The sequence below is a fragment of the Geotrypetes seraphini genome, chromosome 5, assembly GCF_902459505.1.
Source record: "Geotrypetes seraphini chromosome 5, aGeoSer1.1, whole genome shotgun sequence".
Taxonomy (NCBI): Eukaryota; Metazoa; Chordata; class Amphibia; order Gymnophiona; family Dermophiidae; genus Geotrypetes; species Geotrypetes seraphini.
This window is the reverse complement of record NC_047088.1, coordinates 95,402,471-95,414,709: the sequence shown is the minus strand read 5'-3', so window position 1 is coordinate 95,414,709 and position 12,239 is coordinate 95,402,471. Positions and strand designations below refer to the sequence as shown.

General features: G+C 43.6%; 1 protein-coding gene across 1 annotated transcript in view; it reads right to left on the bottom strand.

Moving 5' to 3' along the window:
- MAPK3 (mitogen-activated protein kinase 3) overlaps positions 1-12,239 on the bottom strand; it is a 105,876-nt gene that overhangs the window by 49,473 nt on the left and 44,164 nt on the right. The window contains exons 2-3 of the mRNA XM_033944443.1: positions 10,965-11,147; positions 10,368-10,557 (exon numbers count right to left, since the gene is read on the bottom strand). Coding sequence (XP_033800334.1) covers positions 10,368-10,557; positions 10,965-11,147 — 373 coding nt within the window. The remainder of the gene's footprint in view (positions 1-10,367; positions 10,558-10,964; positions 11,148-12,239) is intronic.

The window sequence follows — 12,239 nt, the reverse complement described above, 5'->3', positions numbered from 1 at the left end:
CTAAGAAGCCAACCCGGGAGGTGGGAGGGACGCAAGAATATCTGCCTGCTGTCCCCTGGATAACACCTGTTACGGTAAGTAACTGTGCTTTATCCCAGGACAAGCAGGCAGCATATTCTTGACTGATGGGTGACCTCCAAGCTAACAAAAAGAGGGATGGAGGGAAGGTTGGCCATTAGGAGAATAAATTTTGTAAAACAGATTGGCGAAGTGTCCATCCCGCCTGGAGAATGCATCCAGACAATAGTGAGATAGTGAAAGTATGAACTGAGGACCAAGTAGCAGCCCTTGCAGATTTCCTCAATAGGAGTGGAACGGAGGAAAGCTACAGATGCTGCCATAAGCTCTAATTTTGTGGCCCGTGACAGAACCTCCAGTGTCAGGCCCGACTGGATTAGAATGAGGCTTTGGGAAAAAAACAGGTAGAACGATGGATTGATTAAGGTGAAACTCAGACACAACCTTAGGAAGGAATTTTGGATGTGTACGAAGGACAACCTTATCATGGTGAAAAACAGTGAAAGGTGGATCAGCCACCAGTGCATGGAGCTCACTGACCCTCCTGGCAGAAGTGAGAGCTATCAGAAAGACCACTTTCCAAGTGAGAAATTTAAAATGCGTTGTGGCCAGAGGCTCGAAAGGAGGCTTCATTAACGCAGAAAGAACCACATTAAGATCCCATACAACAGGAGGGGCCTTAAGAGGTGGTTTTACATTGAAAAGGCCTTTCATGAACCTTGAGACTAGGGGATGAGCTGAGAGGGGTTTACCATGGATCGGCTCATGAAAAGCTGCAATGGCACTAAGGTGGACCCTTATCGAAGAGGATTTAAGACCAGAGTCAGATAAGGACAAAAGATAGTCCAATACCAATCCCACTGCTGTAGATATGGGATCATGGTGATGTAACAGGCACCAGGAAGAAAACCGAGACCACTTCTGCTGGTAACATTGAAGAGTAGACGGTTTCCTGGAGGCATCAATAATAGAACGGACAGGCTGAGAAAGGAGAGCATGAGGTGCAGTCAGCCCGAGAGATACCAAGCTGTCAGGTGCAGAGACTGTAAGTTGGGATGAAGAAGCGTTTGCTGATTCTGTGTAAGTAGTGAAGGAAACAGAGGAAGAGGTATGGGTTCCCTGGAACTGAGTTGAAGTAGAAGGGAAAACCAATGCTGTCTGGGCCACCGTGGAGCGATGAGGATCATGGTGGCTTGTTCCCTCTTGAGCTTGAATAAGGTGCGCAGCATGAGCGGAAGAGGAGGGAATGCATAAAGGAAGAGATTGGTCCAATCCAGAAGAAATGCATCGGGTTCCAGACGGTGAGGAGAGTAAAGTCTGGAGCAAAACAGGGGCAGTTGATGGTTGTGGGGAGCTGCAAAAAGATCCACCTGAGGAGTGCCCCATTGAGAGAAAATGAACTGAAGAGTCGAGGGGTCGAGAGTCCATTCGTGAGGTTGAAGAATTCTGCTGAGATTGTCTGCTAAGCAATTCTGCTCCCCTTGGATGTAGACTGCTTTCAGGAATAGGTGACGAGCAGTCGCCCATGTCCAAATCCTTTGAGCTTCCTGACATAAAGGACGGGATCCCGTCCCTCCTTGTTTGTTGATGTAATACATTGCAACTTGGTTGTCTGTGCAAATGAGAAGAACCTGAGGAAAGAGGAGATGTTGAAAAGCTTTGAGGGCGTAAAATATCGCTCTGAGTTCCAGGAAATTGATGTGGTGCTTCTTTTCCTGGGTGGTCCAAAACCCCTGAGTTTGGAACTCGTTCAAGTGAGCTCCCCATGCATAGGGGGAGGAATCTGTGGTGATGACTAGTTGATGAGGAGGTAGATGGAACAGTAGACCTCTGGATAGATTTGATGAGTTCAACCACCAAAGAAGCGACTGTCGAAGAGACGAGGTCACAGATATGTGTTGTGAACAAGGATCCGTCGCTTGTGACCGAGTCGCTAGGGTCCATTGAGGAGTACGCAGGTGGAGACGTGCAAAGGGGATGACATGCACTGTGGATGCCATGTGCCCCAAAAGTACCATCATTTGATTTGCTGAAATGGAAGTTTTCTGGAATACCTGCTGACAGAGATGAAGGATGGTGTGAAGGCGGTTTGGAGGAAGAAACGCCCTCATCTGAACAGTATCCAGAATGGCTCCAATGAATTGAAGTCGCTGAGTTGGAATGAGGTGTGACTTGGGTAGATTGATCTCGAACCCCAACAGTCGAAGGAAGGAAATTGTCTGATTGGTGGCTATGTGAACGGACTGAGGAGAAAGAGCCTTGATGAGCCAGTCGTCCAGATAAGGGAAGACTTGAAAATTGTGGGAGCGGAGATAAGCTGCGACCACAATCAGACATTTGGTGAATACCCTGGGAGAGGAGGCTAAGCCGAAGGGTAGCACCTTGTATTGGTAATGATGTTGGTTGACAAGAAAGCGAAGGTATTGTCTGGACATCAGATGAATTGGAATGTGAGTATACGCCTCCTTTAGATCGAGGGAACATAGCCAGTCTTCCTGAGAGAGAAGAGGGTATAGGGTGGCAAGAGATAACATCTTGAACTTCTCCTTGACCAGACATTTGTTGAGATCTCTGAGATCTAATATTGGTCTGAGATCTCCGGTTTTTTTGGGTACAAGAAAGTACCGGGAATAAAATCCCAGGCCTTGCTGGTCTAGAGGAACTGGTTCGATGGCATTGAGAAGGAGGAGGGATTGAACCTCCTGACCGAGAAGGAGGGACTGAGCCTTGTTGGAAGCAGACTCTTTTGGTAGACTTAACGGTGGAGGAGTCTGAAAGTTCAGGGCATATCCGTGAGCGATGATAGCAAGTACCCACTGGTCGGAGGTAATTGCTTCCCATCGAGACAGAAAAACCTGGAGTCGACCTCCTATGGGCTGAGTTTGAAGGCATGAGGGAGGAAGACTGGCAATGTTCTCGAGAAGAGAGTCAAAAGGGCTGTGTAGACTTAGGTTGAACAGCCGGTTTTACAGCAGGCTGTTGTTGTTGACGAGCCTGTTGCTGCTGTTGACGCTGCCTGCGAGGTTGAGGAGGATGAGTCTGAGCTGGGCGAGCAGAAAACCTTCTTTGATAAGAAGGTTGTTGCCTGAATGGACGAGGAGGAGGAGGTTTCTTCTTGTTTTTCAACAAGGTGTCCCACCTAGTCTCATGCGCGGAGAGCTTTTGTGTGGCGGTATCCATGGACTCCCCAAACAGCTCATCCCCAAGACAAGGCGCATTGGCCAGTCGGTCTTGATGGTTTACATCCAGTTCTGAGACCCGTAGCCATGCCAACCTTCTCATTGCTACAGAAATAGCAGTGGCCCGTGACGTCAGTTCAAAAGTATCATAAATGGAACGGACCATAAACTTCCTTAGTTGCAAAAGACTAGAAGTACATTGCTGAAAAGCAGGAAGTTTACGGTCCGGAATGTACTTTTGAAAAGAGGTCACCTGTTGAATGAGATGCTTCAGGTAAAACGAGAAGTGGAATAAAAGAACAAGAAAGAAATAAAATGAAGAGAAAAATACGCGCGAGCGGGAAGGCAAGTGAACAGTTTAGGAAAAAACTTCCAACAGCCGTTGGAAACACGCGTCTTCTTAGCTCCGCGGAATTAAGAAAACTGGGGACCGCGCGCCTCTGTCGGGCGGGAAGGCACTCGCGCACGCGCGGTGCGGCCTAGCTAGAACTTTCTAAAGTTCTTAGAGTGCAATCACTCTAAAATTGTCCGTACCGGGGCTCCGTCGGTGCCGTCACCCATCAGTCAAGAATATGCTGCCTGCTTGTCCTGGGATAAAGAGTTTTACCTCATGCAAAATTGTCATTTCTTTAATAAGATATTAACTATTTTTTCTGCGGCCCTCCAAGTACCTACAAATCCAAAATGTGGCCCTGCAAAGGGTTTGAGTTTGAGACCACTGCTGTAGAAGATGCACAACTTGTCACACTGCCTGCTCACGCTCTGGCCTTGTTGGCATTCCCATTAGCCAATCTTCCAGATATGGGTGCACCTGTATTCCCTTCCTGCGGAGGTGAGCTGCAACCACCACTATCACCTTGGTGAAGGTGCATGGGGCCGTTGCCAGACCAAAAGGTAGGGCTGCAAACTGGCAATGCCTTTGCAGGACATGAAATCTCAATTATTTCCTGTGATCTGGGAAAATGGGAATATGAAAGTATGCCTCCATCAGATCTAGGGAGACTAGAAATTCCCCCAGAGCCATCGCTACAATGATAGACCGAACCATCTCCATGTGGAAGCATAGTACTCTCAGAGCCACATTTACAGGACTTTAAGTCCAAGATCGATCTTCAATCTTCAGTGCCTTTCTTGGGCACTATGACGTATTTAGAGTATATTCTGTGCCCAATATTTCCCACTAATAACCAACTATGAATAAGGTAATATCAATCCTAATCTAAGAGAGTTAGCCTCAGTAATGGAGCCTACGCGTAGCCATTCAATGACTGGGGAATTCAGCGTAGCTATATTTGCTCCTTTAATCTCCAATCATTGGCCTCACTCTCATTTTCATTACTCAAAATTTCTAAAATTTTTATCCTTATTAATCTTTTTTCTTTTTTTATATATAAATCCTTAAAAAATCTATCTTCATACACTTCCTATCAATTCCTATCATTCATCCTTATTCACATGTTTGAGACTACACTATCTTTAATTTTTCATTGTATTTATGGAATTCTTAACTTCAGCGTTATGTAATCACTCAAAAATATCGTTATTCTCTAAATAGTGGCTTATACTAGCCTACTTATCTATCAATCAGCACTTGTATTTCATAGCTAGAGCCAGTTCTTAACAAACATTAGCTTATCCAAGCCTACTTATCTTTAAGGCTTATCCTTAAGACAGCATTCATCTTAAGTCAGCACTTGTATTTCACAAATATAGCCAACGTGGCCAACGTTTCGTGGGCGAAAATTCAAGCTCACTGCATCAGGGCCAAGTTATTTAGGAAACAAGATGCTGAAACATAAACAAAAATATATATAATCAAAAAATGTAATTTACTTACAATTTCCTCACCTACAGCTCTCTTACTTACTACACAAAGTGCATTTTGTTAGTGGTCTCAAGATAGAGCTAAAATGGCGACAGCCTCGTTTTAAAACAATTGGCAGCGTTCTGACGTCAAACAGAGAATCAAATTACATTAAAGCGGACAGTCTCGTATACAGAGACACATCTTGTAAACCCCTATTTTAACCTCACAATCAATAAAAATGTTGCCATTCGAATTGTCTATTCAGACCATTCGGGTGTAATGTATCCAATCGACTAATCCATCTTTGTTCGTGTTGTGCCAGCATACGCCTAAAGTCCCCCCCTCTATTATCTGGTTTGACCACTTCTATGATGACAACTCTTAATGTTCCAAAATCATGTTTACTTGTGATGCAATGTTTTGCCAAAGGGGCCCCCATGTTAAGATTTTTAATATTACTTTTGTGTTCAGTCAGCCTAATATTTAACTGTCTCGATGTTTGACCTATATATAAGAGGTCGCAAGGACATCTCAAAATGTACACCACCCCGCGCGTTTTGCAATTGGAGGAATGATTTAAATTATAGACTCTTCCATCTCTAGGATTCACAAAAGTTGTAGTACAATCCATAAGGGCACACATTTGGCATTTGCCACAAGTTAGGTGGCCTAACGTTTCACCAACTAGATTACTTACAATCTTCTTAGGGCGGGACGGACATAACACTTCCTTAAGATTTCTATTACGCCGATATGCTATCCTAAGGGAGTGATCTTGAAACGTCCCTGCTACTTGTAACATCTCCCAATGTTTCCTTAGGGATTGAGCTAGTTTATGACTATGGGCCGAGTAGGTTAGCACACATGTCATAACTTTTTCACAAGTTTTCACATCATTTTTAGCACTAGGGGTCAATAATAATTCCCGATGGTTATTATTATTGACCCCTAGTGCTAAAAATGATGTGAAAACTTGTGAAAAAGTTATGACATGTGTGCTAACCTACTCGGCCCATAGTCATAAACTAGCTCAATCCCTAAGGAAACATTGGGAGATGTTACAAGTAGCAGGGACGTTTCAAGATCACTCCCTTAGGATAGCATATCGGCGTAATAGAAATCTTAAGGAAGTGTTATGTCCGTCCCGCCCTAAGAAGATTGTAAGTAATCTAGTTGGTGAAACGTTAGGCCACCTAACTTGTGGCAAATGCCAAATGTGTGCCCTTATGGATTGTACTACAACTTTTGTGAATCCTAGAGATGGAAGAGTCTATAATTTAAATCATTCCTCCAATTGCAAAACGCGCGGGGTGGTGTACATTTTGAGATGTCCTTGCGACCTCTTATATATAGGTCAAACATCGAGACAGTTAAATATTAGGCTGACTGAACACAAAAGTAATATTAAAAATCTTAACATGGGGGCCCCTTTGGCAAAACATTGCATCACAAGTAAACATGATTTTGGAACATTAAGAGTTGTCATCATAGAAGTGGTCAAACCAGATAATAGAGGGGGGGACTTTAGGCGTATGCTGGCACAACACGAACAAAGATGGATTAGTCGATTGGATACATTACACCCGAATGGTCTGAATAGACAATTCGAATGGCAACATTTTTATTGATTGTGAGGTTAAAATAGGGGTTTACAAGATGTGTCTCTGTATACGAGACTGTCCGCTTTAATGTAATTTGATTCTCTGTTTGACGTCAGAACGCTGCCAATTGTTTTAAAACGAGGCTGTCGCCATTTTGGCTCTATCTTGAGACCACTAACAAAATGCACTTTGAGTAGTAAGTAAGAGAGCTGTAGGTGAGGAAATTGTAAGTAAATTACATTTTTTGATTAAATATATTTTTGTTTATGTTTCAGCATCTTGTTTCCTAAATAACTTGGCCCTGATGCAGTGAGCTTGAATTTTCGCCCACGAAACGTTGGCCACGTTGGCTATATTTGTGAAATACAAGTGCTGACTTAAGATGAATGCTGTCTTAAGGATAAGCCTTAAAGATAAGTAGGCTTGGATAAGCTAATGTTTGTTAAGAACTGGCTCTAGCTATGAAATACAAGTGCTGATTGATAGATAAGTAGACTAGTATAAGCCACTATTTAGAGAATAACGATATTTTTGAGTGATTACATAACGCTGAAGTTAAGAATTCCATAAATACAATGAAAAATTAAAGATAGTGTAGTCTCAAACATGTGAATAAGGATGAGTGATAGGAATTGATAGGAAGTGTATGAAGATAGATTTTTTAAGGATTTATATATAAAAAACAAAAAAAGAAAAAAGATTAATAAGGATAAAAATTTTAGAAATTTTGAGTAATGAAAATGAGAGTGAGGCCAATGATTGGAGATTAAAGGAGCAAATATAGCTACGCTGAATTCCCCAGTCATTGAATGGCTACGCGTAGGCTCCATTACTGAGGCTAACTCTCTTAGATTAGGATTGATATTACCTTATTCATAGTTGGTTATTAGTGGGAAATATTGGGCACAGAATATTATTTATATGTTTTCCCATTGGGGATCTTTATATAGTGTATTTAGAGTATATGCCAGAGCTCGATTCTTCTTTGGGAATTGGTTCTATAGCCTGAATGTCCAAAAGCCTTTGCACCGTCACTCAAAGCCTGGCCTCTTTTCCAGCTGGCTAGAGAGTCAATAAACAGATCTGAAGGAAGGCAATAAAACTCAATTTTGTGACCCTCTTGAATAAGATCTAGAACCCAGCAGTCTGAGGAAATTTGCTCCCACTCACTCCAGAATGCTGACAGTCTCCTGCCAATGTGCGGGAGCAAGGCAGCCAACCTGGCATCATTGTGATTTCTTGGAGGTTGTGTTGACGCGAGACCCTGATGGTTGCTGGTATCTAGAGTTGCCCCCTGATAAGATCTCTGAGCATAGGAACCTGCTGAAAGCTGAAAGCAGACCTTGCCATCCCTTGGGGGGCAGAGGTAATTATCAGACACAGATTTGGGGTAGTGATCTGCCACGATGGACATAAGGTCGTCAAGGTCCTTACTAATAGCATCTGCCCTTTGAAAGCAGTCAGCTTAAGGTGGCTTTGGAGGCTGAATCATCTGTCAATTGTCTAATCCAGAACATGCAGCAGGTAGAAACTGCATACGTCGACACCTTGCTCATGACCGATGTCATATAGAACATCCAGCATATAATCCATGACTTTCAGCACCAACTGAGGGCAGACATCAAGACCTGGAGATCTTTGGGCTCACAGTTGGACCAGAACCAACTGAAGGTTCAACCCCCACAATTCCTTGCAGTGTGATGGGGTGGGGTGGGGTGGGTGGGAGCAAAATGCAGCCAGCTCCCTGAAACCCAAAGGGATTCACACAGGGGCTCCACAGCCTGCACTCAAGCCTCTAATAAATTAGAGCCTCAAAGTAACACAAAACAGGCTGGCTCATCAGATACACTTGGGGGTTACCCTGCATGCTACTGTCCACCCTCACAGTCTGTGCGTCCTCTCCCAGAGCAGCCCTAGATATGGTGTTCTCTGGCACCAAAGCCTTCTGAAATGGAATAAAAAGACCTGAAAATAATAAAAACTGAACAGAGAACACCACCTCCTCTTGGTTTGCCTTCAAAAGAAAAAACTGGAGAGGAACTATACTCCACTGGTGAAGGAGGAGATGCTGAAAGATGTGATCGACACCCTTCTTCAAGTGGTTTGCGAGTATAGTGATCACCTAATATATGGACTCCTGTGTATATGTAACAAATATGGTTTTAGCATCATCTCTCACACAAAGTGAGGTTATTACATAGTTAGTCTTAATAATCCCACACCCATATCTGCACACACTGTGTGGTATGATATACATCAGTACAGCCCACCTCAAATCACACATGCAATATATTATCTATTACAGATGCTCATAGACAGCTGGACTTCGATATAAAGCTGCAAGCTTGGTATCTCTGCCTTCCTGAAGCAGCATGTGAAAGCCGCACACATGATCCCTTCAAGACAGACATTAGCATATATGGATAAAAAGGCACTAGAGCCCCCCTCTCTCTCTCTTCCCCTACTAGTAGGGGGCTGCAGCGGAAAAACAGGTAGGTGGGGGGAGTGGCTCTTACCTTCGAGTCATAAAATGTAAGGGTGAACAAATTCCTTACCCTTCCAGTGCATATTGGGATTTGAACGGGGGATATAGTTGGGAAGCAGGCCCTTTGCTTACTTCAGATTATAGCTGGAATTAATGAGCAGGTTGATGATTCAGTGGAGGGGAACGAGGGACAAAAGGCCCAGATATTTAAAAGTTTTCTGTGCAAGTAAGAGTGGTTAATACCAGTCTTATTTGCAAGGAAGCTCCACTTCCTATGCTCAAAAGGGTTCTCTTGGAATTCTACCAATAGCGGTAATAGCCACTAAGAACCCTATGCGAATGCATCGATACCACTATTATTAATCATTTCCATAGTGCTACTAGGCATACGCAGCGCTCTACATATTACATGCAGGTACTATCTCCACCCCTAGCGGGCTCACAATCTAGCTACAAGGAGCACATAAGTATTTAAAAGGAAGAGAAGGGAATGCCCACCTCTTGCTGGGAAATATTTTTACAGCAGGTATAGAGCTGTTCTTGTGCATGAGCTGTATGCGTATGTCCTGTGTCTAACACAGGTGCGGGACCCACACTCACACAACACACACACAGCAGCTATAAAAAATAAAAAACACAATGCAGCTGAGCCAGCAGCCCTGCTGGCTCATCTGATCGGTGCTCCGGAGCTGCGATCAGCTGTTCGCAGCTTCCCCTTCCTGTTAGCTCAGCTGGCCTCACCGGAGCCACTGATCAGCTGAGCCAGCATGGGGACAGCACAGCCATGATCAGCTGAACTGGAAGGGGAAAGCAGTGGCGGCAAGAGAAGTCTGTAACAGGAGGGATTGGGGGGGAAGGGATGAGCTGTGCCTACCGCTTTGCTCTTCTGAGCAGGTTCTAGGCACAACTCCTTCCCTCTTTTACTGGACTACTCTGCACAATTTGCATGCATATAATTTGCATGTTGTTGTACTGAGCATTGCCTAGCAAAAGAAAATCACTCCCAGCTCAGCTTTCTTTGCTGGACTGCCCGGAGCTTTGTGCATCTACTACTACTATTTATTATTTCTATAGTGCTACCAGGCACACGCAGCACTGTACAAAAAACATGCAAGAGACAGTCCCTGCTCGAAAGAGCTTACAATCTAATTATGACATACAAACAGGGCAGAAGGGATCCCCATCAGAAAATTTCCTCTTTTAAATTCAGGTCACAGATGTAATTGAACAGTAAGTTGTTAGCTCCCCCCAAACCTATGATCTAAGAGATCTCTTACCTTTAGGTCACAGGTGGTATTGATTAGCAGATTACTAGGCTTTAGGTCACGGTGCAGCACATTGGCAGAGTGAATGTACTTCAGCCCACGTAGGATCTGGTACAGGAAGTAACAGATATGGTCATTGCTCAATTGCTGGGTCTTCAGGAGCTTGTACAGATCTGTCTCCATTAAGTCCTGCACAATGTAGCTGTGAAAAAGCGCTCTCCCCATTCCAAAGGAGAGAGACAGTGAGTCAAGGAAATATACATCATCTAATGTCAGTTAAATCTAATTCTTCCCTAACAAGGGGGACTTGCTTAAAGACACAATAATGGTATCTCAGGTTAATTGCCCTCCCTGACTAAAGTCATGCTTAGAAGATAAGAGATACCACTTTTTTGCTAAGTATCATCAAGATCACAGAGACATACAAACACACATAGGATCATGAGCTATCAATCTTCCAGAGTGTGTTCTTATGGACACCTACCCCTCCTTCCTTAATTGATGCTATACTTTATGAGTGAAAAACACTAAGAACACTACATCCATTATCCTGCTCTCACGGGTATAGGGGGATGAATACACACACAGAAACTATTAGCAGAAAGATACACGTCCCTCATGTTGTCAATATTGGCTGCTCGCAGAATGTCATTGATGCCGATAATGTTCTCATGCTTGAAGCGAAGCAGGATCTTGATTTCCCGCAGTGTGCGTTGACAGTATGTCTGGTGCTCAAAGGGGCTGATCTTCTTGATTGCCACCCGGACCTTGTTCACATGGTCGAAAGCTGAGCTGCATGGGCACAGAAACATATCTCAAGCTTTGTATGCCATTGTCAATCTGCAGTTAAAAGCATATGCTGCATAAGCAGGGAGGCCAGTTGAAGCAAATGAGAATCACAAAACTGCAAGTTTTGGATTTTGTGTTGCACAGGTTTTTGCTTGCTTGAGTCTGGGCATGCAGGGCCCTGGAACAAGTGCTGAATATCTCATCCCATTCTTAAACTTAAAGTACTACTTTTGCTTACACCTCCCTGGATCCGATTATGAAACCCTTTATCCTGGCAAATTGGTTTTAATTCTTTTTTTTCCCCAAATGGGTGTTGAGTGTTCCTATTCTCCTCACCTCTCTTCAGATTTCCACATTCTAGCTATATAAAGGGATCCTCCATATACCACTGTGGCATAATGGAGTCAAATCTATGGTACCTAGCAATCTCAGCTATGCCTTTGGAGCTATGGTAATTTAAATAAAATGCCAGAGTTCCCAGTTATGGTCTTTGGCCAGAAGCCTTGTACCAAGGTTCTTTCTACAACCCTGCACAATCACTGGGCTATCTTCCTGGTACTGTTAAACACTGCCTCATAATGGATTTCAAGTTAGCATATTTTTATTAGGAAGGCTCAACTGCTTTAAGAAGTGAGGTTACTTACCTTTAATGAAGTTTATTGATGGACAGCAGGATAATCAACCACACACTGGTAATATTTAACAGTGTGTGGATGGATTACTTCTAGAGCTCAGAAAAGCCTGGAAAGAGCTTTCTAAATATGTGCAGGTCACTACTCACCCTAGTAGGCACCTGCTTCCTCTCCAGTGTGTTCTCCAACTGTAGGCAGGTTCACCTGAGAAGGGAAGGCAAGAGGGTTTGTGAGGCTGAGTTATCCCACTGTCCACAGAGAATGTCCATTATAGGTAAGTAACTTCATGTTCTCCATAGACAAATGGGAAGAATCAACCACACTTTAATGATTCACAAGTAGAGGGCTGTGAAGAGATGTTTTAAGTAAGATAATGTGTTCATCTTTGACAGCCCAAGTAGCATGCTGTAGTAAGATGAAGCTGCATGAAGGAGACAAAGGTCAAGATAAGAAAGGAAATGAG